Source organism: Orbicella faveolata, unplaced genomic scaffold (genome assembly GCF_042242905.1).
Source record: "Orbicella faveolata isolate gen_17 unplaced genomic scaffold, um_ofav_v1 contig_4, whole genome shotgun sequence".
In the NCBI taxonomy this organism is placed as follows: Eukaryota; Metazoa; Cnidaria; class Anthozoa; order Scleractinia; family Merulinidae; genus Orbicella; species Orbicella faveolata.
The window spans coordinates 10,790,075-10,812,500 of NW_028301569.1; the positions used below are offsets into that span (position 1 = coordinate 10,790,075).

The 22,426-nt window shown below is 39.1% G+C and overlaps 2 protein-coding genes across 2 annotated transcripts in view; both read left to right on the forward strand.

Annotated features, from left to right (window-relative positions):
• Window positions 1–2,624: 2,624 nt before the first annotated feature.
• On the forward strand, window positions 2,625–13,931 carry LOC110059473 (carboxypeptidase B-like). Its single transcript, XM_020766165.2, has 10 exons — window positions 2,625–2,806; window positions 4,932–5,016; window positions 5,941–6,147; window positions 6,806–6,907; window positions 7,698–7,805; window positions 8,384–8,494; window positions 9,356–9,443; window positions 9,786–9,994; window positions 11,836–11,920; window positions 12,469–13,931. The coding sequence occupies exons 1-10, from the start codon at window positions 2,694–2,696 to the stop codon at window positions 12,651–12,653; spliced, it is 1,293 nt and encodes a 430-aa protein (XP_020621824.1). The 5' UTR covers window positions 2,625–2,693; the 3' UTR covers window positions 12,654–13,931.
• Window positions 13,932–15,936: 2,005 nt separating this feature from the next.
• Window positions 15,937–22,426, forward strand: part of LOC110059477 (carboxypeptidase B-like) — a 10,534-nt gene continuing 4,044 nt past the window's right edge. The window contains exons 1-6 of the mRNA XM_089276106.1: window positions 15,937–16,261; window positions 17,480–17,561; window positions 18,150–18,356; window positions 19,460–19,561; window positions 20,330–20,431; window positions 21,045–21,155. Of these exons, the coding sequence (XP_089132232.1) occupies window positions 16,188–16,261; window positions 17,480–17,561; window positions 18,150–18,356; window positions 19,460–19,561; window positions 20,330–20,431; window positions 21,045–21,155 (678 nt within the window). The 5' untranslated portion in view covers window positions 15,937–16,187. The remainder of the gene's footprint in view (window positions 16,262–17,479; window positions 17,562–18,149; window positions 18,357–19,459; window positions 19,562–20,329; window positions 20,432–21,044; window positions 21,156–22,426) is intronic.

Below are 22,426 nucleotides of genomic sequence, written 5' to 3' on the forward strand. Positions count from 1 at the left end.
ACATTCGGCGATATGTGGGCATCAATTATTTTGATTACGTAAATGTAGTCCGTGATTACTGAACTACATGTGGCTCAGGAAGAGAGCAAAAAAAAAAATTTCATGGTGTCGCTAAAGCTTGGACATGGACATGCGCTCAGGAAATGTTTCGTATCAAATTAGCGTGTCGAAGAACAAAACAAGCAAATACATTGATCTTACAAAATTTCATGTTTTATTACTGAAATTTCGGAAATTTTCTCAGCGCACGACAGTTTTACCAACCCTTGTTCCTCGCAATGATATCGAATATTAGGAAATAAAGGAAATGAAAGATTTAAACGCTAGAGAAAATAGCCTTGAAAATTGATTGAATCTTCGGGTTTGTAATTTATCATTTATGTAAGATTCATGTGGTATTGACCTCATTAATCAGCAATAGTTGATGTTGTCCTTTTCCTGGAATTATTTACTTTTCTGTCTTATTTCTATTTGTTTTCAGTTCAGTGATCCTTAAAAAAAGCTATATCAGTTGACATCACTGATAAATAATTCTAACTATATTTTTACCTTACACCTGTTTAAAGGAAAGTGCCGGAGCGCTTTAAACTAAACATTGCCACTTGGACAAATAATTCTTTTATGTTGGCGCACTTCAGTGGACTCTTTTAACACGTCCTTGACCTGGAACGTGAAAACAACTTAGTATTCATTTATGGAAAAGCGCGTAGCCAATATTACCGCCTTTCTTCTACAACAAATTAATCTGAAGTTGCTCTGTTTGTAAACCATTGCACGACAATCTTTGTTAAAGTTTTTTGTACATTATCGTGATTTACATACGATTAATTTTGCAGAAATGATTCTCATAATATTTCTATTCCTCACGTGTTGTATTTGTACCAGATACTGAAAGAAAATTAGCGTAAATTACTAAAAGCAACCTTTTAATTATCGGTAAACTTATGGAAGGAAAATATTCAAAACATTCCTCTGCACGTGCGCGCGCACTTGTTTGTCATAGTAGTCTGCGCATGAACTTACGTAAGCATCAGACTCGGATCCAGTCGCTTACGTGTTTTTTTGGGGGAGAAGACTGGATACTAGAGTGGATAAAAGCGCGCTGGGTACCATAGGAAGGTTATGATAATAATAACATTTATAATGCGCAAATGAGTTGACTTCGTTGGAACTTTGACAGTTTCCAGTCTGGACTAACTATAAGCAACGTGTGAAGGGGACAAGTTGACAGTTGCTGGACTGACTTGAGTTATAGTGAAGATCTATAGCAATGAACCCTGTTAAGTGAACAAGTGCGTTTAGTTCTTGATTGTCAGAGTGTTAGCCAAGTAGAGAGCTCATCTCAGTCAGAGTTACATTCTCTGTTATAAGAATGAATATTTTTCTTTCTTTTTATTCTGCGGACTTTAAGTTGCAATTATTATTGTATACACTCTTAGATTACAAAGTTCAGTACATGTATTTCCGCTAAATAAAACGGATGTGACCAGAAATTAAACGTATCCTGAAATAAAAATGTATGTAGAACTGTATCTGTGTCGTGTTACACGTGCTTTATCGCTTTATCGCTTTACTCGGCTTACACGTAGGTTTTATCGTTTTGTTAACTAGTTCTCATAGAAAAAGGAAAAAAAAAAATTGCTATACTTGTCAATTGTCAAAAAAGTTCATTTAGAAACATGATGTGATTTCATGATTGTATTTTATTATCCATCAACACAATAAAAAGTTTCCTTTAACAAAATCTAAGCCCTTGTTATAGTCCAAAATATTCGCCTCAATATTCCTCTAAAGATATTATTATAAAACAAAAAGAGTGTACTCTAACAATATCTTTTATTTTTTGACTTTTCAAGACGTGGTCATGACTGTGCCTTTAAGGTCATTCCACTGAAATAGAACCTGCACTGAGATTTTTGTCAAACTTTGCCAATCGATTGTTTGTATTGTAGGAACTTAAATTTGGAAATAAAAACAAGGAGTCCCCATGTTCGTTTAAGAGCAACAGCACCTTGTTTATACCCAATAAATCCTTATAATGGCACCATGATAGTAGTCACGATTACTTGCTATATTCACGTTTCCGACGATTGTTTCTTGCTTAACACTGAGAATTGGCCCATATTTGTTTTGCATAGAGAAATGTATTGCTCAATTCAACACAACAGAAAAAAATGATAGGTCACCGTACTTGTTTTCGAGAAAATGACGATTTACCTTTAGGGCGAGGTCCAGCCGCAAAGAAAAAGCCGCCATTTTTTAATGCGCGCGCGCTAATCACGCGTGAAATTATGCGCAGTAGGGATGCGCAATGCAATACTGGGGAATGACCTTAAAACACTGGAATTATCAATTACCGCTCTTTGTGAACAAGTTTCAGAGACAACGTAACGCAGAGAGAGAAGCAAGAAATCTCGACTGAATTCCTAGCTTCAATTCTTATACGCGACTTCTACTTCATGTCGTGGGTAGAAAGGCAACGCGAGATTACGCGACCCGTGTGTGACGGTGGGTGGTAACGCAACGTCAGATTGATTACGGGAGATTACTCGACTCGCACGTGATGACCTCCTTTGCACATCACACACAGACATATCAGTTACATGTCAAGTCAATAAGCTATTGTATTTACTCGACTTATAATTAACCACTACGATTCATTACCAGATCAGAAAACACTCGTCGTGTTCAAGATGTTACGACGCGAACATTTTAAAGCTTTCTGTCAAATCCTCGTTATATTCACCTTCTTGGACGTCTTGGTTTCTTTAAAGACAAGTCAGCAAAAGCGACGCACATATAATGGGTGAGTAGTAAAAAAAGTAAACTCTCTGTACGCACAAATAATCCCGTGAGGCTTTTGCCAGCGCTGTGCTTTCCGGTGTCATAGATTCGAGAACTTTCCTCACAGTTTCAAGCCTCTGGCACTGAAACATTTGAAAAATGTCGTTTGATTCCTCAGTTGAAACTCAACCATACCGGCAAAGTGTTATACTATCGAAACGGATCATTGTTATTTTAAATGAGTTCCCGTCACGTCTACGAGTTTCAAGTGCATACAGTTCGAACGTGATATTTTTAATACGTCTTCATCCCCTATCGGATATTATCGTGTTATACCATAGTTCTTTCACTCACTGGCGGTCTTAATCTGGTCGATATTTACTCACCAATATGAGTGGTTTGTGTGTCGGTTTGGATTGAAACTTAGTTGTTCCAATTTTACACCTCTTTAACAATATATTCCTGAAAACGTTATCGAATCAAGGACTTCTCTTTAATATTACAAAGAAGAATGTACAGGGATCTGTCATCAACTTTGTGACATTTCGGAGAGTAAATTCGTCTCGTTCTCTTAACCCTGTATGAAATAGGAAATTAAAGGTGTTTGACAATTTTACAACCCGAGATTGTTCTTCGCGGAAGGAAAGAGACAACGCGCGAAAAAAATCGGCTTCGTTATTTTCCCTAGAGGGACTTTGCGGAAAATTTTGGTGACGGCGCGAGGCGTGTCTCTTGAAATCCTCAGCGTTTTTCAAACCAGAAAATATGTGATTTTCGATAACCTGTTGCAGATCTGACCCTAAGTTTAATACCTAATTATTATAGTAGGTAAAAAAAAGGTAAAGTCTGCATGCGAGCCAAGTGGCCCATCAGGCCGGAGCTTATCCCGGTTTCTGTAGCATGAAGCGACTAGGAATATTTCTACTCCTCCCTGGATGGGATGCTAGTCCATCGCAGGGTTACCCCCAGCATTTAGTTCGCCGGTACCCATTTATACACCTGGGTGGAGAGAGGCACTGTGAGAGTAAAGTGTCTTGCCCAAGAACACAACACAATGTCCCCGGCCAGGGCTCGAACCCGGACCGCTCGATCTGGAGATGAGCGCACTAACCGTGAGGTCACCGCGCCTCCCAAATTATTATAGTTCAGACCGTTAAAAGTACTGATCTCTAACAGATGACCTAAGCTATCCAGGAATGGCTTCACATAGTTGCGCGCGTAAAGATTTTGAGAAGAACTTCAAATTCCCCAATTTTAAGTAGGGATAAATATCAGAGCAGTTTTCCCAATTCCAGGCCAGAGTACGAGACATGAAAAAAAAAAAAAGAATGAAAAAAAAACTGATCAAACTCTAGTATCTTCATCTAGTCGCAAATGCAAGTTTTTAGTAATTTTTATTAATTTCTATAATGTGTCCCCAATTAGCGCCTATCGCGCTGGATGTTTTTGATACGTAAATGAAGTTAACTATGCCCTATTTCAGACTAAAGTGGCTCAAAAACCATACACATTGGTTCCCATTGAGCACCTCTGTATTTTTTTTTTATCTTGTGCATTTTATGTTGCGTGTAATTGAGTCACGTACATTGGAGACGAATTTGGTTCGACTACTAGGGGCGGAAATAGGTTTGATTTACTTTTAAAATAGAGACAATCTACCAGATGTTAAGTTGCCTGGTTAGAGACAGGTATTAATTACAGTCAAAACAGCTTAATAACTAAGAATAGCTTGTTGTAATCCTTAGCGGTTTCAATTTCTTGTTTCAAGAGTTAATTAAGAAAGTTATGCTTTTCATCTGAAGGGGTATTGTTCACACATAGCAGAATGTTATTCATGTGCCATTGAATGCGGAGCGGAGTAGATTTCATGCCAGGAGCTAAATATGTAAAGGAAAGAGAATATGGGAGTACTAGTTGGCCCGCTAATAGTGATACTAAAAATACAGTACCCACAGTTTTTTGCTACAATTCTACAAGGACGAAGGTAAGTGTTAATTTATCTAAGATATGATTAATCCGCCCCTCCCCACGAGAAGAGGCGCTCTCCATCCTTCTTCTTTTCGCTTCGTTTTTCGTCCTCTCAAAGATGCAAATTCACTAGTTTTCAAGGATGTATCTGAATACTATTCTTTAAACTTTCATTTCAGAGATCAAGTTCTACAAGTTACTCCCAGAACAGAAAAAGACATGAAATTTCTGGACGATTTGCTCCACAATAAATACAACTTTGAGGTAGTTTAAGTACGCCTTACGTAATACTGTAATCTTGTATATTCTGGGAGAAGACGCGGCTGGTGGTCTAATGCCCTGGCCAAACGGACTCGCAAGTAAACGCAAGTTGAAAACTTGGGTTTACTTGCTACTCCGTTTGGCCAGGCCTTGCGTGCACTTGCGTTGACTTGCGGTGAATTACGCTCACGTCGGTCGAGATCAAATGTGTACGCAAGTCGAGGAAGGTTTTTCACCGTTTGGCCACCCAACCCAAGTCAACGCAAGTTGAGTGACGTCTATTCGTTGTTATAGCAACCTATTAGCTAATGAAAACGGGATCTATCCCGTGCTGGAGTAAGCCGGTAGCCTTGAAATGTGCTTTTGCGACTTGCCCGTACTTGCGAGTCCGTTTGGCCATAGTTTAATGAAATGCGCGCTGGCCTCAAGCCTAGCTGTCCGGGTTTGATTGAGTCCTTGTCGGGATCATCGCATTTTGCTCTTGGGTAAGACACTTTACTCTCACAGTGCCTCTCCCCAACCAGGAGTAAAAATAGGTATTGGTGAATTTAATGCTGAGACTAGCGTCTCACCCATGGAGGGTGGGGAGGGCTAGGAACACTCCTAGTCAATTCAAGCTACTAAAACCGGGTTAAGCATTATGGGTCACATGACCGGAAGTAGTCTTATATATAGCCTCATATTCATAGCCATTTTTCTTGGGCAATTCTGTCCGAGGGGGAAAGTCGCAACCCTGTATGAAGCACCAACCTATGAGACAACGCCAGACCACAACACCGGGAACTCCGTGCCCTAATCTTTTCGATGAGTGTGTGAGTTCTGTAACGTGGATATGTATTCTGGAAAGTACGTCCTTACGTATATAATTATTCTGGAAATCCAGAGCATAATATGTTTGTAGCTCCTAACAAAGTTTTCATTTTGCAGTTAGATTTTTGGACCCACCCCACTGAGCCTGGTAAACCCGTAGACATCCATGTACCTCACAACAGAATGCGGCAATTCAAACACGCCCTAAAACGGAAATCAATTTCTTTCCGTATAAAGATTAGAAACTTGCAGCGCGTAATAAACAAGGCTGGAATGAGACCACGCGCTGTTCCATTCAATGGAAAATTTCACTCATATTCCCAGGTTAGTTTCTGAAAATGTAGGTTTGTTCCATAATTGTTCGTACTTTATAAAAAACTTGATCAGCTACCGGGGTGCTGTACTTTGGAACACTGCACCCAGGTGCTACACTAATAACTTTAAGCATTTCTATGCTAAAGTTAGAAAAGACGTTTTTATTAAACAGCTTTAAACAGTTAGACTTCAATGCGACTTCGAACTCGAAGTCCAAACGCAAAGCAAGAACGTAACGGATTTTAAGTTTTATTAATGTAAATGAATACATATATTATTATTATTATTATTATTATTATTATTATTATTATTACATATTTATGTTTTCTGAAACTTTTTGCTAGATACAAGAACCCACAGGCAAACCAATTACTTTATACAAAATCCTGTTTAAATGAAGTACTGTTGTTGTTGTTGTTGTTGTTGTTGTTGTTGCTGTTGTTGCCGTTGTTGCTGTGCGGAACGAGAGCGAAATTAGAGTTTGGTGAGCGAAAACACAAAAAGAGAGGAGATTGGGAATTGAAATCGCCCTCTTCCTCATTCCCCTTACGATTACCGTTTGCGCAGCTGCTACGCACTGTCAGTTAGTGTTTGCGTTCATTTCGTCTCCTTTCTACCCTTATCACGAAAAATTTTGGTTCTCTTTGTTTTTACTCACTTTTCATAGATCGTTCATGAAATAAAGCGCCTTGCAGGTCTGAATGAAAGCCTAGCGAGGGTTTTCAGCTTGGGAAAAACATACGAGAACAGAACAATGTATGGCATTAGGGTAAGTAACATAATGCTGTTGAAATTATTGACTGTTTGACATATTGACTGTTTGTTGAAGACATAAATAAGTGATTTCCCTTCGTGGATATCTTCGTTTCCTCCAAACTACACAGGGAACTGGGAAAAGTCCCTTTTTGAGAAAAAAAATCATGTTCTGATATTCCATCTTACACGTACACGAACATAATAAATATTTCGACGCACGCAAAAAAATTGGAACGTGGGAGGAGAGGCGGAGGGTATTAGGGGAAAGGAGAGCGTGGAGATTAGCTTAATTCCCGGAGGGAGTCGCAGGAAATCAGTAAGGTCTGAGTAGAAGAGGAAGTACGGACATTTCGTTGGGAGAAAGCGTGAGAATTAGGTTAGTCGGAGAGACGTGTAAAGAAGCATACATTGAAAACGTATATGCCCATTTTACGGATAACTATTGTGGAGTCATGAGAGGGGAGTGGCATATATTGGAGGGAGCCGGAGGGATAGAGGAGTCAATGGAAGTTTGACTAAAAGGAACAGACGTGTAAGGGGAAGTGGTTAGGCACCGTGGAAGTTTTAAAATGGCTATGTGCGCTTCTTTTATCTTTTTTAAGTGTTATGCAATTTTGAGCTTAGTGCTTGTCAATACAGCGTATTAGAATCAGCTACAATACAATCGAGTGTCGTTAAACCAAAACCAAACCAATTACTTGCCAATTTAATAGACTACTCAGCTAATCTTACACCGTAGTAAAACCAAAACCAAAGTAATTGCCTGATTACTCAATTGAAAATCGCTGTACTTCCTATCGCAGATCTCATCAAACATCTCCACCTCAAAGAAATCGGTGATGTTCATTAACTGTGGTATACACGCTAGAGAGTGGATCACTATATCATCCTGTGTATATGTCGCTAGAGAGGTATGTAGGTTTAAATATATTGTTGTGCTCACCACAGCTGGCGTTGTATCAGTTGAAGCGAGCAAAGCGAGCGCGACGCACGCGGGGGTGGGGGTTCTCGGTCTCCACCCCCTACCCAGTCAAGTCTTCCGTTTTGCGCTGGCGTCTAGTTCTCTCGCGATTCTATCCGCGCGTTCAACGATCGAATAAGAATACGAGAAAATCGAGGGCTGTGAGCAGTCTATTATTTCATATGTAAAGTCATTTTTGTGATGTGCAAAATTAACTTTACAATGAAGAATAAGTGCAAAATAAACACTAAGGAGTTTATAATAGACCTAAAAGCAAGTGATGGTTGTAACTGTGAAGCATTAAGATGGATAACGAGAGACACACTTGAAAAAATTAGCTGCTTTTTTCAAGATGCGCGGTTTATTATCTATTTCTTTTAGGAGGAACGTGGTATGACGATCCTGTTAACGGCTGGGAAGGAAACTAGGACATCTCCGGAAATAAAACAGAGTTAGACTTCTTAAGGGTAAACCGATCAATTCCCCCTTGAACAGAAATAACTAGCCTTACGTTTTTGTTCATCCTAGCTTCTGCTTAAGTACTCTACAGACAGCTCTGTCAAGTTCTTAGTGGACAAGTTGGAATGGATAATAGTGCCTGTTGTGAACGTAGATGGATATATCTATTCTCACACCACGGTAAGTAAGGCTTCGTGTGTTCAATGCCAGACCCTGCTGGACTCCAGATCGAGGGGTCTGGGCTCGAGTTCTGGTCGGGTCGTTGCGTTGCACTCTTGGTAGTCATGATATCAAACATGAAAGACCGTGATTGACTACATATCCAAATACCGAGAAGAGAGTTGAAAATACGACGCGCAGCGGAGTCTTTTTGACAAACTTCGAGGTGTGGTCAAACACTGTCTTGAGTGTTTGATTTACCTTCTCAATCAAAACTAAAACTAAGGGGAAAAAAACGGAGAAATAGAATCGTCCAAAACTACGCCAAATAAGATCAGATATCCAAACACCGTCACGGTTATGATAACTCTTACAGAGTCTTTCACCATCCCAAGTATGTAAATAGGTACCGGCGAATTCACTGCTGAAGGTAACCCAGCTATGGACTGACATATATGACATCTAGAGGGGAGTAGAAATCCTCCTAAACAACTGCTTGATGTTACAGAAACTGAAGAAAAGCTCATCTCACAGGATTCAATTGTATAAAAGAGGAGTGAGCGCGGACAACGCAATATTTTCATCCCGTCATTGCCTCATCATTGTGAAATTTTATTTTGGGGGGGGGGCGTGGCGGGGGGGGGCAACTTTGCCGTCAACTCAGAAGTTACTGTGAAAGGGGAAGAATTGATCCCCCTGCCCACCCCGTGACGGGGAAAGAATTGATACTACGAAGCAAAAGGCCGGTTTGCTCACGTGTTTATTCAAATCTTTTGGCAACTAAAAATCAAATGCCTATTATTCTGAAGGATTTATCTTTTATTTATTTTCTCTGCTACATTACAAATAAATGATATGTGTCGCTTGTGTTATTAATAAAAGGATCGTCTGTGGAGAAAAAATAGAAGACCGAACTCAACTGACTGTGTTGGAACGGACCTGAATAGGAATTTCAACTTCAGATGGGCAAGTAAGTACTTCCAATGTCGTTTGGCTCGTATTACCAACATATCTTAAGAACTCTTTTCTTTTCCAAGCATATACACCTTAGTCTTAGTTTTGAAAAGTAATTACCATTTGAAATTCGGCTCACGAGCGCGTTTCCCGCGCTTTCAAGGAGTGCATTTCCCGCGCTTGGCACCGGCTACCTAATTTCCCGCGCTTGGCACTGGTAATTTGGTTTCGCGCGCTTGACACTGGCAATATTATTTCCGGCGCTTTTTTTCTCCGAGCTCTGATTGGTTCGTTGCTATACTTACAATTGCTGTGATTACCCTGATGCGACTACATGATGTTGTATTTTAACCAACAGCTGTTGGAGCAGACTATGGCCAACCTTGCAGTGATATTTATCCAGGAACGAGGCCTTTTTCAGAGCCAGAAACTCACAATTTGGCACTGTACATGTACTCTATAAGAAGACGTATAAAGGCTTATGTAGACTTTCACTCCTACGGCCAGCTTTGGATGTCCCCATGGGGCTTTACTAGACGTTATTTTCCACCAACGTATGCCAAGCATGTAAGTACAATTGTTTTGTTTCTCTTTGTCTGTCTGTCTGTCTGTCTGTCTATCTGTGTGTCTGTTTGTCTGTCTGTCTGTCTGTATGTCTAATAGTTTGTCTTCGATCTCGTTTATCAATGATCAGTGATCAATGATACCAAAGTTATGGTCAGACGGTTTGAGGTTTTTAAGAGAAAGTAATTAACTAGAAAGTGAATTCACAACCATGACTCTAAAAAGCAAAGACAAAGGAGAACCGGTTCGATTCTGTGAAATAAACACATTATGAAATTTTCTAATTGTTGTTTATTTCACCAGTAAGTTACGAGGTTTTACTCCTCTTTAGAAAGGTTTATAAGGCAGTTTCAACTTAACAAATTGAAGTCAGTTTTTCATACGTCTGTCCTGTCATTGACAACGAATTTCGACATATCATGGTCAAGGTAGCTGCGGATCCACGACGTGATATCCAAACCTACTTTGACAATGCTATGACGAAATTAATGATCAATAACAGGACAGACGCATGAAAAACTAACGTCAATTTGTTTTTTTACAATAAATTATCGCATACATTACAAAGTCATGTGTCTGTTCGCCTATTGACGATGAAAATTAGCCGGTGAGCGCGCGAGAATATCTGCAGCTATTGTAATAGACGGCACGCAATGCGTGCAGAAGCGATGACGTTTAAAAATTGTTCCTAGAAGATTGGAACATAAGCAGACAAACTGATTCTTAAACCTTTTTGTTAGAAATTTTAGGGGCTTACATTTAGGGTAGTCCATTTTTGGTTCATTCAAGTAGTTCATGTACCAGGTCCATCTTGTTAGTCCATGTGCTAGGGGTCAGCGAAATGTACCAACCCAAACGAAAGATTAATAACTGAAATAAAAAGCACTCCGCTGAAAAGTTCCTCTCTCTGAAATCAACACCTTATTATCTTTAAAGATATTTGGCAAAGCTAATTACCTCACTGGAAATTAATTTGTTGTTTTAACCATATACTTGTCCAAGAGAAAATCATTTTCTCTTGACATGTTATATCGCGTGTTCGACCCGCTTGTCTATCTAAAATTGTATGTATTGAAGATATGTTATTATGAGTTTGCTCGTGAGCCCAAATTTATCCGACACTGTATGAACCAAAATCTACCCCTAAATCTTCTTTTAAAAGCTACAATTAAAAGCACTCCGCTGAACCTACAAACAGCAAAGAAAGGCAGCAAAGGAACTCCCAGAGTGCATTTCGCTTCCACAGGGGGATAAATCGTGCGCGACATAAGCGCACGGACATAAGCGCGACGAAACTATGCGAAATCACTATCCAAAGGAATGCATGCACGCCAGCATAAAGCGATGACGTCACACAATACGTCATCGCTTAAAAATACGTTGAACCAAGGGACACAGCCGAGTTTCGTTATATGGAGGTGCCTGTATTGTAGCGGTAGATGTTATCTGAATTCTGTTTTTGCTGGGATGAAGTGGACTGTCCGTATTATGGAGGTTTCCAGCCTTATTCTGGAGGTGTCCGTGTGGAGAAGTTTGGCTGTATACTCATAAATAAAGAACTGTTTGTTTACCTAATGTACTGTGATCTATCGATTTACAGGGTGACGATATTGAGGAAACATGGTTTTCTTGGCGCGCAAACGAAGAAACATTTCTGGCGGAAACAAAATGTTACTAAAAAAGGCTAAGTCTATGTGCGTAATTGAGAAGAATCGATCGATGGAAAAATCTTTTCTATATTCATGTGTTTGTGAGACCTTAGCTAGGGGCGTTAGTTGTTTCAAACAATGGTTCATTCATACCAAAGTGCAAATATTACGGCGCTGTCTTTTTTCATTTGACAGTGGGTTGCAATGAAGCGTATTGTTCAAGCTATATTAAACATGAATGGCACTCGATATGGATATGGCCCAGCAGCTATGGCTATCTGTAAGTATTGCATGTTACCTTCACTGATGTGTCTCTTACTTATCAGGATCTAAACATCGCATCTTGATGACTCCGAAGATCACCGGTTCGACTGATTTTGTTTTCGTTGCTTGATTCCTGATAGAAATGCGGTGACTGACTGACTGATTGGTTGGTTGATTAATTGATTAATTGACTGACTGACTGACTGACTGACTGATTGACGACTGACTGACTGACTAATTGACTGACTGATTGACTGACTGACTAATTGACTGACTGACATTGACTGACCGACTGACTGACATTGACTGACCGACTGACTGACTGACTGACTGATTGATTGATTAATTAATTGATTGACCTGTCTGACTTATTGACCTATTTACTTACTGATTCACTTAATTACTCAGTTACTTGCCTTACTTATTAATAACCAATTAATTAAGTAAGTAACTAACAGGGGCGGATTTAGGAGGGGTGGATTTCTTGCACAAACCCCTTATTTGTCAACTTAACTGTACAAATTACCATGCACGCATAATATTTAGTTCCCATTTGATTGACAGATGAGACCTCGGGAGACGCAACAGACTGGGTTTACGGCGTTTTGGGCGTCACGCATTCCTACGGTGTTGAGCTGCAGCCATCTATCTTCACCAACAATGGCTTTGTACTTCCGCCTTCCTTCATTGATCCTGTTGGCAAGGAAGTCTTTGTCGGATTGGAGACTCTCGCTACCTTCATAAGATGAGAAACAATGCATGCTGATAGCCTGGGATTACTAGTTGGGAAATATTTGAAACATGTGTACAGTCGAACCCCTATTAAACGGCCACCCTCGGGGAAATGGACTGTGGCCGCTTAAAAGGGGTTGGCCGCTTAATAGAGGTAGAAACAATAGAAAAGCCATCTTTGGGACTTCGATTGCTGGCCGCCTAATAGGGGTGGCCGTTTAATAGGTGGCAGCTTTATGGGGGTTCGACTGTATATGAAACAGGGCGGTGTTTGTAAGGCCTTTTGAAAATTAAAACTACACTGTCTTTCGATATGCTTGAGCACGCGCTCGCCGTGAGTGTAGGTTTTGCAGTGATATCATGGGTGATAAATTACTTCTTAATTTTGGAGCGAAATTTCAGCGACACTATATAATTTCACATGTCAAATTGCAAAATTGCCATGGCAACGTTCGGCGCTAAATTTCTCGACTCAATAATCAAGTCAAAGCCCACGATTGTAAGTGTAATTTATCAACCATGATATTACAAGGTAATAAAAAAGTATACTCGTGAAGTTAAGAAATAATTTCACTTGCGTTTTGTCAAATGCAAATAATTTCCCTCGCCTGAAGGCTCGGAAAATTATTAGAATTTTTATTACCCATACTAATAGCAAAAAAAGAATAACGCAGGTCGTATCAATATTTACCCAACGCCAAATGTAAGAAATTTAGAATAATGGCAATTCAACTTATGCAAGTATTACGAAGGAGACCAACGATCCAAATTGATATTAAGTCAGTTTTTTTTTGGCAAAGTATATTATTTAAGTTTAAGGGAGGGCCACGTGTTTATCCTCATTAAATAGAGTTATTACTTTACTTTACTTATCTGATATAAAATTATTTGAAGTCTAGAAATACCTCAGAATGATAATGTGCTAATGTTAAGGATCAGTTGAGGTTACAATATACAGTCGAGCCCCTATTAAACGGCCACCCTCGGGGAAATGGACCGTGGCCGCTTAAAAGGGGTTGTCCGCATAATAGAGGTAGAAACAATAGAAAAGCCATCATCGGGACTTTGATTGCTGGCCGCCTAATAGGGATGGCAGTTTAGTAGGTGGCCGCTTAATAGGGGTTCTACTGTACTGGCAGGGATGTCTCCAGTTCAACGGATGTAGTGCCTCGATTTCTCTATTTCTCTCTTTGAGTTGAAACTCTCCCAAGTGTCCCCATCCAACTAAAATAAAGTTTTTGAGAAAATATCCATTAGCTGTCAATCAATAAAAAACTTTTACTTCCGGTAGAAAACGTCACGTTTACAGAGTCTGTATCCATTTTCTCGGGGAATATTTACGCTTTTTGTATTTTACGGAGAAAACCGAAGGTTGAATATTTTTCACTCTGAAAGTACACGGTAATCTTAAAGGAAGGAGAGCTAAAGAGAACGGGGATGGTAAAGACTTGGGAAAACTGAGACGGATCATGACCTACAAATCAACGTAAGAGATTAAAGCTAGATTAAATGTTCATATATGCGTCATTCGTGACGCAGTGGTTCGATACCAAACATCCGCAATGCCGACTTTAAGAAATAAACTCGTTTTCGGGGTAAGGTGTTTTGCACCCGGCGGCCTCATTTTGAAACCAAGTCAAAAGGTATTTTGACACAGTAAAGCGAAAAAAGTGATTACACTTGTTTTCTTTTTTCGACTCTTTGTTATTCGCATTAAAGGGGTTCTACCGTATATGGACCTACATGTATTCTGGTCTCCCTGCGACCAAGTGACGCACCTGTCCGCACAAAAGATATGTCCGTATTATGTCCTCTGTTAGGAGAGCTTTCGTCTGTGATTCCTTCTGCTCAAAAACATCTTTTCATCGTCCAGCAGAAGGTGTTTGCGAAAGAACAAATCTAAAAATGTTCCGTGAAAACATTGAACTTCACAGGGGCGGTCGATTATGTTAACGTTGGCCGGGGCCTACAACATTTTTTACAACACCACCTGAGTGTCTATTAATGAAACTAACGCCCAAGATATCTGAAAAAGCAGGAGGCAGAGAAGTATGATGACACACATTTACATTCAAAAATCTCGTACTAATTTAGGCGAAAACAGTTTTGTTTTCTCTGACCTTGTAGCATATGTGCAAAAATCTCCTCCCACTTAATGTAAAATTGTTCACACTTAATTATACACTTGTATTTTATTTGTGAAACAGATTTTTTGAAAGGCCTTTTAAACAAGTTTTAATAATTCACAATTCTTTGAAATCTAAAATTTTTGACAACAAAATTTCTTCTTGTTGATAAACAGCTAAATAACCAGAACATAAAGGAAATCCTCGGCTACTGCGGACACATTGCAGTCATTGAAAACGAAACTCTAAAAACTAACCGTAATATAGATATATTGCAGTCGGTAAAGGGAGTTCAGATTTCGAATCAGTGATTGAGGGATGAACTAAAAATCTTGCAAATTTTGATTAGTTTAGAAATCAAAACTTTTGCTTGGTAATGCTCTCTTCACCGACAGCACTAAAAAAAGAACGAACCCGGATGAGAATAGAGAACGGTTACATTATCGACTTTCCAGAACTATGCAGTGAAAAGAAATTATTATTTATCAATCCTAACTAAATCTCTTCCTTTCCAAACTTTAATTTAACGAATTCAAGATTTAAATCTCCACTCCTTCAATTAATTCCCTTTACTGAACATACCATGCAATATAAAGGAGTTTTCCAGTTTCATCTTTTTCTCAAGGACACACTAATCTAACGTTCATATAGTTGTATATAAGGCTAAAATGCTCTGAAAAGTGTCAAACTGTTAAACTGTTAAACTGTTAAACTAAACGTTTCGGGCTTAGCCCTTCTTCAGTAGGTGGATTTAGCCACGCCATACAAAAAACTGTAGCGTGCGCACGCACGGAAAGCGCGTATAGTCTTAGGGAAGCTTTCCGGGCGCTGCTATTCATCTGTTCAAAGATGTTTTAGCATCAATATTGTGTTTTTTACAGATTGTTTGGGCCTGAACTGCTCTCCCGTATATTACTCAAAATGCTTTTAATCTTTTGATGACTTTTTGTGATACCTTTTCCAAGAGATTTTCGACATTTGTTTGATCAATCGCAGAACGTTCATTGTTCGAAAATGGCTTTGAAGCTTTGTGTTGAATCATTCTTTTTCACTGTACTTAACACAAAAAAGAACGCATCACCTCAGCGTATTCAGTTGATGCTCAGAAAATAAAGCTGTTTCAATAATTGTTGCAAGCACAATTAACAAAATTTCTTTTTCTTATTCTAAGACGGAATAGTAAGTCAATCCAGATACAACCTTAGTATCTCGTTTTGGCTTTTCACAATCTATATCAAATTACGCCTTTTAGTTCTGTCTTCTTGACAAATAAGGTAAGCAAAACTTTACACCAGCACCTACCCCTGCCTAGTTTTCGATTAGACTAAGACATCTGGTCTTGAAACTGTTTGTTTACGCGGAGGGTGGTAGGGCAACCAAGCCTTAAACACCTTAAGGCTTCTTTTCAGAACACTTCAAATCAACATGAAGGGCGCACGGGAAGTCGCTCTCTTTCTCTTCTTTGCATCGGTGTTTGGCGAACCCGAGTCCTTTGAAGGGTAAGTAATAGTTTAAAACTATTTCCCCTCAGGTCTGGTGTGATAGACCCAGAGACATATATAACTTAACTCTAAATGAAATCGTTTAGTACTCCCGCGTCACACTAAAACTTTAAAAAAATATGTTACTCCGTGACATTTTTCCATTGTTTCCTTATTTTCTGCCTAGCTATGGAGTATATAAGTTATCGTATAAACCTTTCGTTATATTACGTATTCCTCTCGAGCCATTCAATCCCGGTCACAGCAATTTTTTTTGAGTTCCCTTTAAAATGCGAGTAGTCACAACTCGTTTTCCTTGTGCCGTATAAAATTTTTCATATCATGACCCGGTTAATTTACTGGTTTTACTTGATAACAGATAAGATAAGTTTCAGGTCCATTTCAAATAGCTGTTGTACATGCTTCTGATCTGAATTACAACAAATACCTCGGACAAATTTTTGTTATTTTTTCATTAATTCAAAAAAAAAAATTATTAAAGCCCCTCGGACAATTTGTGGCCCCAAATGTCAACAGGAGAAAGAGTTCAAATATTCGAAACCTCTCGACACCTAACTTCTTCGTAGAATAAGAAAGAAACGGACATCGGACTGCAACTGCCGACTACCTCCTACACCAAGCGACCCTTTTAGGCTTCCATAGAGATTTAACAATGGTTGTTGATCGGCTGAACCAAATTAACAAAACCACAAGTTTAGAAACTTTAATTAGCTTTTTTTTCCCCTTTCATCTTCGGTACAATTGAAACCCCTGATTTCGATTCAAAATTCAAAAGCCCATTTTTGCGATTGTGCTTTTTTCGAGGCAACCATCTGGTAAGGTGTGTCAACAAAAATCGCAAAAACTGCCTGACTGATAAAGGCTCTCCTTTTATTTTTTCCGTGATATTCAATTTGAATTTGAAGTAGCTTCAGATCCTGTTTGATGATCACTATCATCATTTTTGGCAAGTTTTCTCAGGAAGAAAACTGCCAACCACACATCAAAGAAAACCTTATATAATCCAAATAAAAAATGTATTCTTGACATCGACAATTTATCTGAAAAAGCCAAGAATATCAGGGCTTTAAGAAATACATTTTATATCTTCATGGGAAAGTTGAGGAATTTCTAGATTTTCGGAAAAACATTATCGATAAGTTCTTTTTCAACTATTTTAACCAAAACTTATACAAACCACAGCTCAGTCTTTTCATCGCATACTTTATTTAACAGGGATAAACTGTACCGCTCTTACCCAAAGAACAAGGATGACGTAGCTTTCTTGGATAAGATTCTCAAAGCGGGAGATGATGGGGTAAGACTTCCAAGACATGAGAATATAGCTATATTAGACTACTGTGCTGCATGGTATGTTAACGGTTTAAAACCAGATACCTTAGGTATTTTTGGAGGTGAAACTGCTTTTTAAACTACCTTGCTTGATATTCAACTTAGTCTGATCGGAGTAAACCTACGCTCGCCATATCTTCATCTTTATTATCATCATCATCATCACTTTCTTTATTATCAAAAACAATATCATTATCATCATTATAATTATAATCGTCATCATTATAATCATAATGAACATCACTTTCCTCATTAATTTTATCAACATCATCATCATCATCAACAACAACAACAACATCAGCATTGACGTCGTCGTCATTGTCGTTTTACTCATCATTATCATCAACCATTGTCACGCTGTGTGATGCATAAGGCTCCAACATCAACGCCAAGCTAAAAGTGACCGTCTGTCACTCTCTCCAAGAGAGCATGTTTTCAAAAACGATCGTAGTGGTGTTATTTATAAGCATAACAAAATATGCGATGTTCGCTGTGTTTGTTTGATTTTAAACGGCGGTCAGAGTCTTAGCTCGCGATGACTTCTCGATTTCAGATTGACTTTTGGACATATCCTACGGAGTCTCTCGACCCTGTTGAAATCCGTGTTGAACCAGTCGCCGTGCAGAAACTTGAGGCCCTTTTGAACGGTGCCAATATTGCCTTTACAGTGTCAACGCAAGACGTGAACAAGATTATTCAACAGGAAAAGGGAACTGCAAGAGCTGGGGGATTTGACGGCTCATATCACAGAGTCGGAGAGGTAATACTCTTATCTTTAAGAGCGTCCTGTCAATTTATGAATTCTGGTACGCACTCATCAAAGTATGTATACATTCTGTGCCTACGTCACTGTTGTATGTGTTGTGTGCCTAATTTTAGCCGCTACAGATCATATCAGACTAGTTGTACAGCATTTCGGGGATTTGCAAAGGAAGCCTCAAAGGTATTTCGTCAGTTAATCAATCAAACTATACTCACAGGAGCGACTTCACGGTTTGTGCATCTTAAAAGGTTGGCCTTAATTTCTCATGTTCATCGTTTCTAGCCCGTGTTTATCTTTTCCATCTTCAAAACCATTCTTGTTCCTTTATGGTTTATTATTTTCTCTTTGGTGTTTTTCTATCTTAATAACTACTATATTCAGGTTTCCTTCAATTTAAAGGTAAATTGGTACGTGACCAAAATAACTCAAAATACTGTTTCAGTCCACCATCATTACCTTCTACGATGTGCTCTACAAAAGGAGGCTGGGAACCCTTAGGAACAGATAAATTGAGAGTTCAGTTTTGAATGGAACATAACCACGAAATGGCACGTGTACGCATATCTGTTTATAAGGGAAGGACCTTATCTTTTGAGGGGGGGGGGGGAGGGGGTGAGCAATTTTCTGGGCATGGTTTTTTTTTCTCACCTTTAGGTTGTGCATGAGGTTATTTTTGGTGGGCAACAGCTATTGCAAGAATCTTTTTAAAAAGTCAAACACGAGACCTGGATAATGGAAAGCACTTGCTCGTGTTTTTTGTTTTTTTCCTCCATGGCTCTCCTTGCACAATTTTACTTCAGCAGTTTTTGCTGTGCAGGTTTTTTTTTTTAGATTGTCCAACCACCGACCCCTCCTCCCCTCCACCACCCTTGCTCTCAAAAAAAAAAACAACTGATGGTCCGTCCCTAAATATCCTAGTGATGACACTATGTAGTTCACACAAAGTGTAACTGAAATAGTTGAAACGAAATACATTATCACCGTTTTAGAATCACTACACTGATTTCAACTTCGATTCTCAAACCTACTTGGCAATTGAGTAAATTACAGATTTGTCTTGTTCCAGTTAAAAAAGTATTTTCTGTATTATTTTTGTACAGATCCATTCTGAAATTCGAAAACTTGCTTCTGCGCACTCCGATGTTGCCTCTACTTTCTCTTTGGGAAAATCCCTCCAGAGCCGTGACCAGCTGGCTATTAAGGTTTGATTTATAGCTTCTTCAGCTACACTAACTAAACCTTATTCTGATTTTCAATATCATTGTCCCCTGCCGGTTTTTTTGTTATCATCGTTGTCTCAAATCATAATATGGATGGTTTCTAACTGATAGCCTCCTCCAGGGGCGGGGGAGGGGTACTTCCTTATATGGGTTAGAGAGGTATGTGCGGCCTAAAAGGGTATGGCTTTGTAGCCGTTTTGGTCAGATAAAGAGGATCGATTTTGGCGATTTTGGTCCCAAATCGGGAATGTATTTTTCACTCTAGTCTTGAATTGGGTGTGTTTTTTAGACGAAGCTACTTTTTCATCATTATTGATAAGACCATCAAAAAAAGTCCTTCACAATTCCTTTAACAACTGTCTGAACTAAGTACATAATTATAAAGCAGGTCTGAAACAGGGTTTTGATTTTAAGGGTCAGGGTATCGAATAAACTAGGGCATCGAATTTTTGGTAAGGTCATAAATAGGGTAGGGAAAATCGTAGATTTTGGTCTTAAATAGAGTAAGGGTTTTGGGAAGCGGGCCGCAAACCACTACTCAATTTTTCTAGGAGTACCCCCACCCCCCGGGCTGATAGCTGAGAATTGGTCAAGAATTTAACCGTCCACTGAGATCTGAGATCTGCAAACGTTTCTGATAAATGGAGCTGACAGAAAATTGGGAGAAAGATTCCAACCCCACCATCCACACCTCAACGGCATCTTGACGACATTCTAAAGGGTAGTTTTCTCAATAAATTTTCTTTTTAGATTAAGTCTGGATCAGGAAAGAAGCCTCTCTTTTTTTTCAACTGTGGAATTCACGCCAGAGAATGGATCAGCCCAGCCACGTGCATGTATATAATAAGACAGGTTAGCAAAAAAGTACGCTTTACTTTTTTTTTAATATGGAAGAAAACGGGGGAATTTTCTCGATGCTTGTTTGTCTACTTCTACAGAACTTAACGAAAACGAAAATCGTACTGGTAAAGTCTAGGAATGTTTTCGAAGAAACAGCGTCTAACGGCGAACTGTTAAAGTATTCAGAATATAAACGTAAAAGGTTCTACCTTAATTCGTTTTAAAATAGTATATTTTTTCCTGATTTTAAATTTTTTTTTCCCCTGACGTCTTTTCTTTACTTGTGGTTAATTATGTTGTAGTCTACGAATAGTCCCTCTTTCGCTTGGTCCGTCGTGCGTGCCGCGAAAGAAAACCGAATGAAGAAGAAAACAATGGCCGCGCGAACTCCGATCCTGGAGGCGAGAAGCGCGCCAAGGACTCTTTTCGCGCGCTTATTTCACACGGCCATTTTTGTCCTCGCAGTTTATTTACGGTCTCGCTCGACGGACTAAGCGAAAGAGGAATTCTCGTATACTATGAACTATGGTATACAATGTAGATACATGCTACCTGACTAAATGTCAGATTAGCATGCTGACGTTTGCCAAGGGTTGTTACTGATAAAGAATTTTTCCCTCTTTAGATGCTGGCCACTCGTAAAACCAACTCAGATGTTAAATTCATGCTTGATAATTACGAATGGATCATTCTTCCAGTATTCAACGTGGACGGATACGAATATACTCACACTAACGTATGTAAACATTCTCTCTACATTTCTTACCGTACTAGTTGGGAGAATTTAATAAAGTATCATCCCTCGGGAAGACTTCCATGTTAAAAGGACACGGCTGCTTGTCGGAAATTTTCAAAGAAAGCCCTAAGAGGTACCAAGATCCTTATTTGTGGGTGTGGCTTGAAATTTCTTTTCACTCCTTAGCCAGTACCAATTGTTATGGAGAGCAATTGTAAATACTAAGTTTCTGGTAACTTCTAGAATGTTTAGTCACGCAATGTTTGTGCCAGAACCTTCTACTGTCACGATACGGGGCAGTTTCCGGAACATTCTACTAGATGATATAACGACGATGTAATGCTACATAAATAGTCGTGTTCGAAGTTCCCAGAACGTTCTAGAATATTCATTAATTATATATAAGTTAGCTAGCTTGGGTTGTTGTCGGCAGAGACCGACTGGAGAAGCTATATCATGAGAATCGTAGAGAGCTATTGAGGAACTTCAGCGGATTGAGAGAAGATTTCTTCGGAGACAGCAACGTTTACTGTGGGTTTGTGTCTGTGGTGACTTAAGTTTTAGTCGTAGGCTTAAGTTAGTTTGGTGATAAATTGCACTGTTTAGAACTCGCTCCTTTGTAACCAAGATTTCACTACCTATCTCTAAATAAATAAAATGGGTTTGTAGAAGAGTTTCGCAGCGTATCTTTTTTGTCGGTTGAGTGATACTAATTCTAAAGCAACGCATTATTTCCTGTCATATTTTTTTCGGCGCAATACCCTAAAAGGTACCCTAAAAGCTCCTACTGTGGACCTTTTGAGGCTGAACACCCCCGTCCTTTCTATTTGGGAGTCTCCCCCGGGGTATCAACTCGCGTTTAAGCTGTGAGTCAACATACAAATTTTCCTTACTGTTCTTCATACATTTCTTATAGTGCAAGTTGGGAGAATGTAATGATGTATCAACCCTTGACGCTCGATCGTTGATGTTAACATTCAAGTTCTTCTTGCTGGTCTAATAGGATTTTTCCGTGAAAATAACAATTCACAATTATGAAATAGAAAACATGTTCTCGGTGTTTCTATCGAGTTTTAGTATAAATCTACTAGCGTTCTTTCACGATTGCTGTTCTCCGATTGACTACGTTATTCACTATCCATTCTGTTTTTTACAATAACTGCAGAAATTCTCGCCCGCTCATTGGCTAAATTTTATTGTCAATAAGCGGACAGACACATGAATTTATAATTTATGCGATGCGTCAACGAGCGAGAGCGGACAATTTGACA

Coding starts and splice junctions, on each gene's coding strand:
- LOC110059473 (XM_020766165.2), top strand. CDS start 2,694: ATGTTACGACGCGAACATTTTAAAGCTTTCTGTCAAATCCTCGTTATA. Junction 7,806..8,383: donor GTGTATATGTCGCTAGAGAG/GTATGTAGGTTT, acceptor TGTTCATCCTAG/CTTCTGCTTAAGTACTCTAC. Junction 9,995..11,835: donor CACCAACGTATGCCAAGCAT/GTAAGTACAATT, acceptor TTCATTTGACAG/TGGGTTGCAATGAAGCGTAT.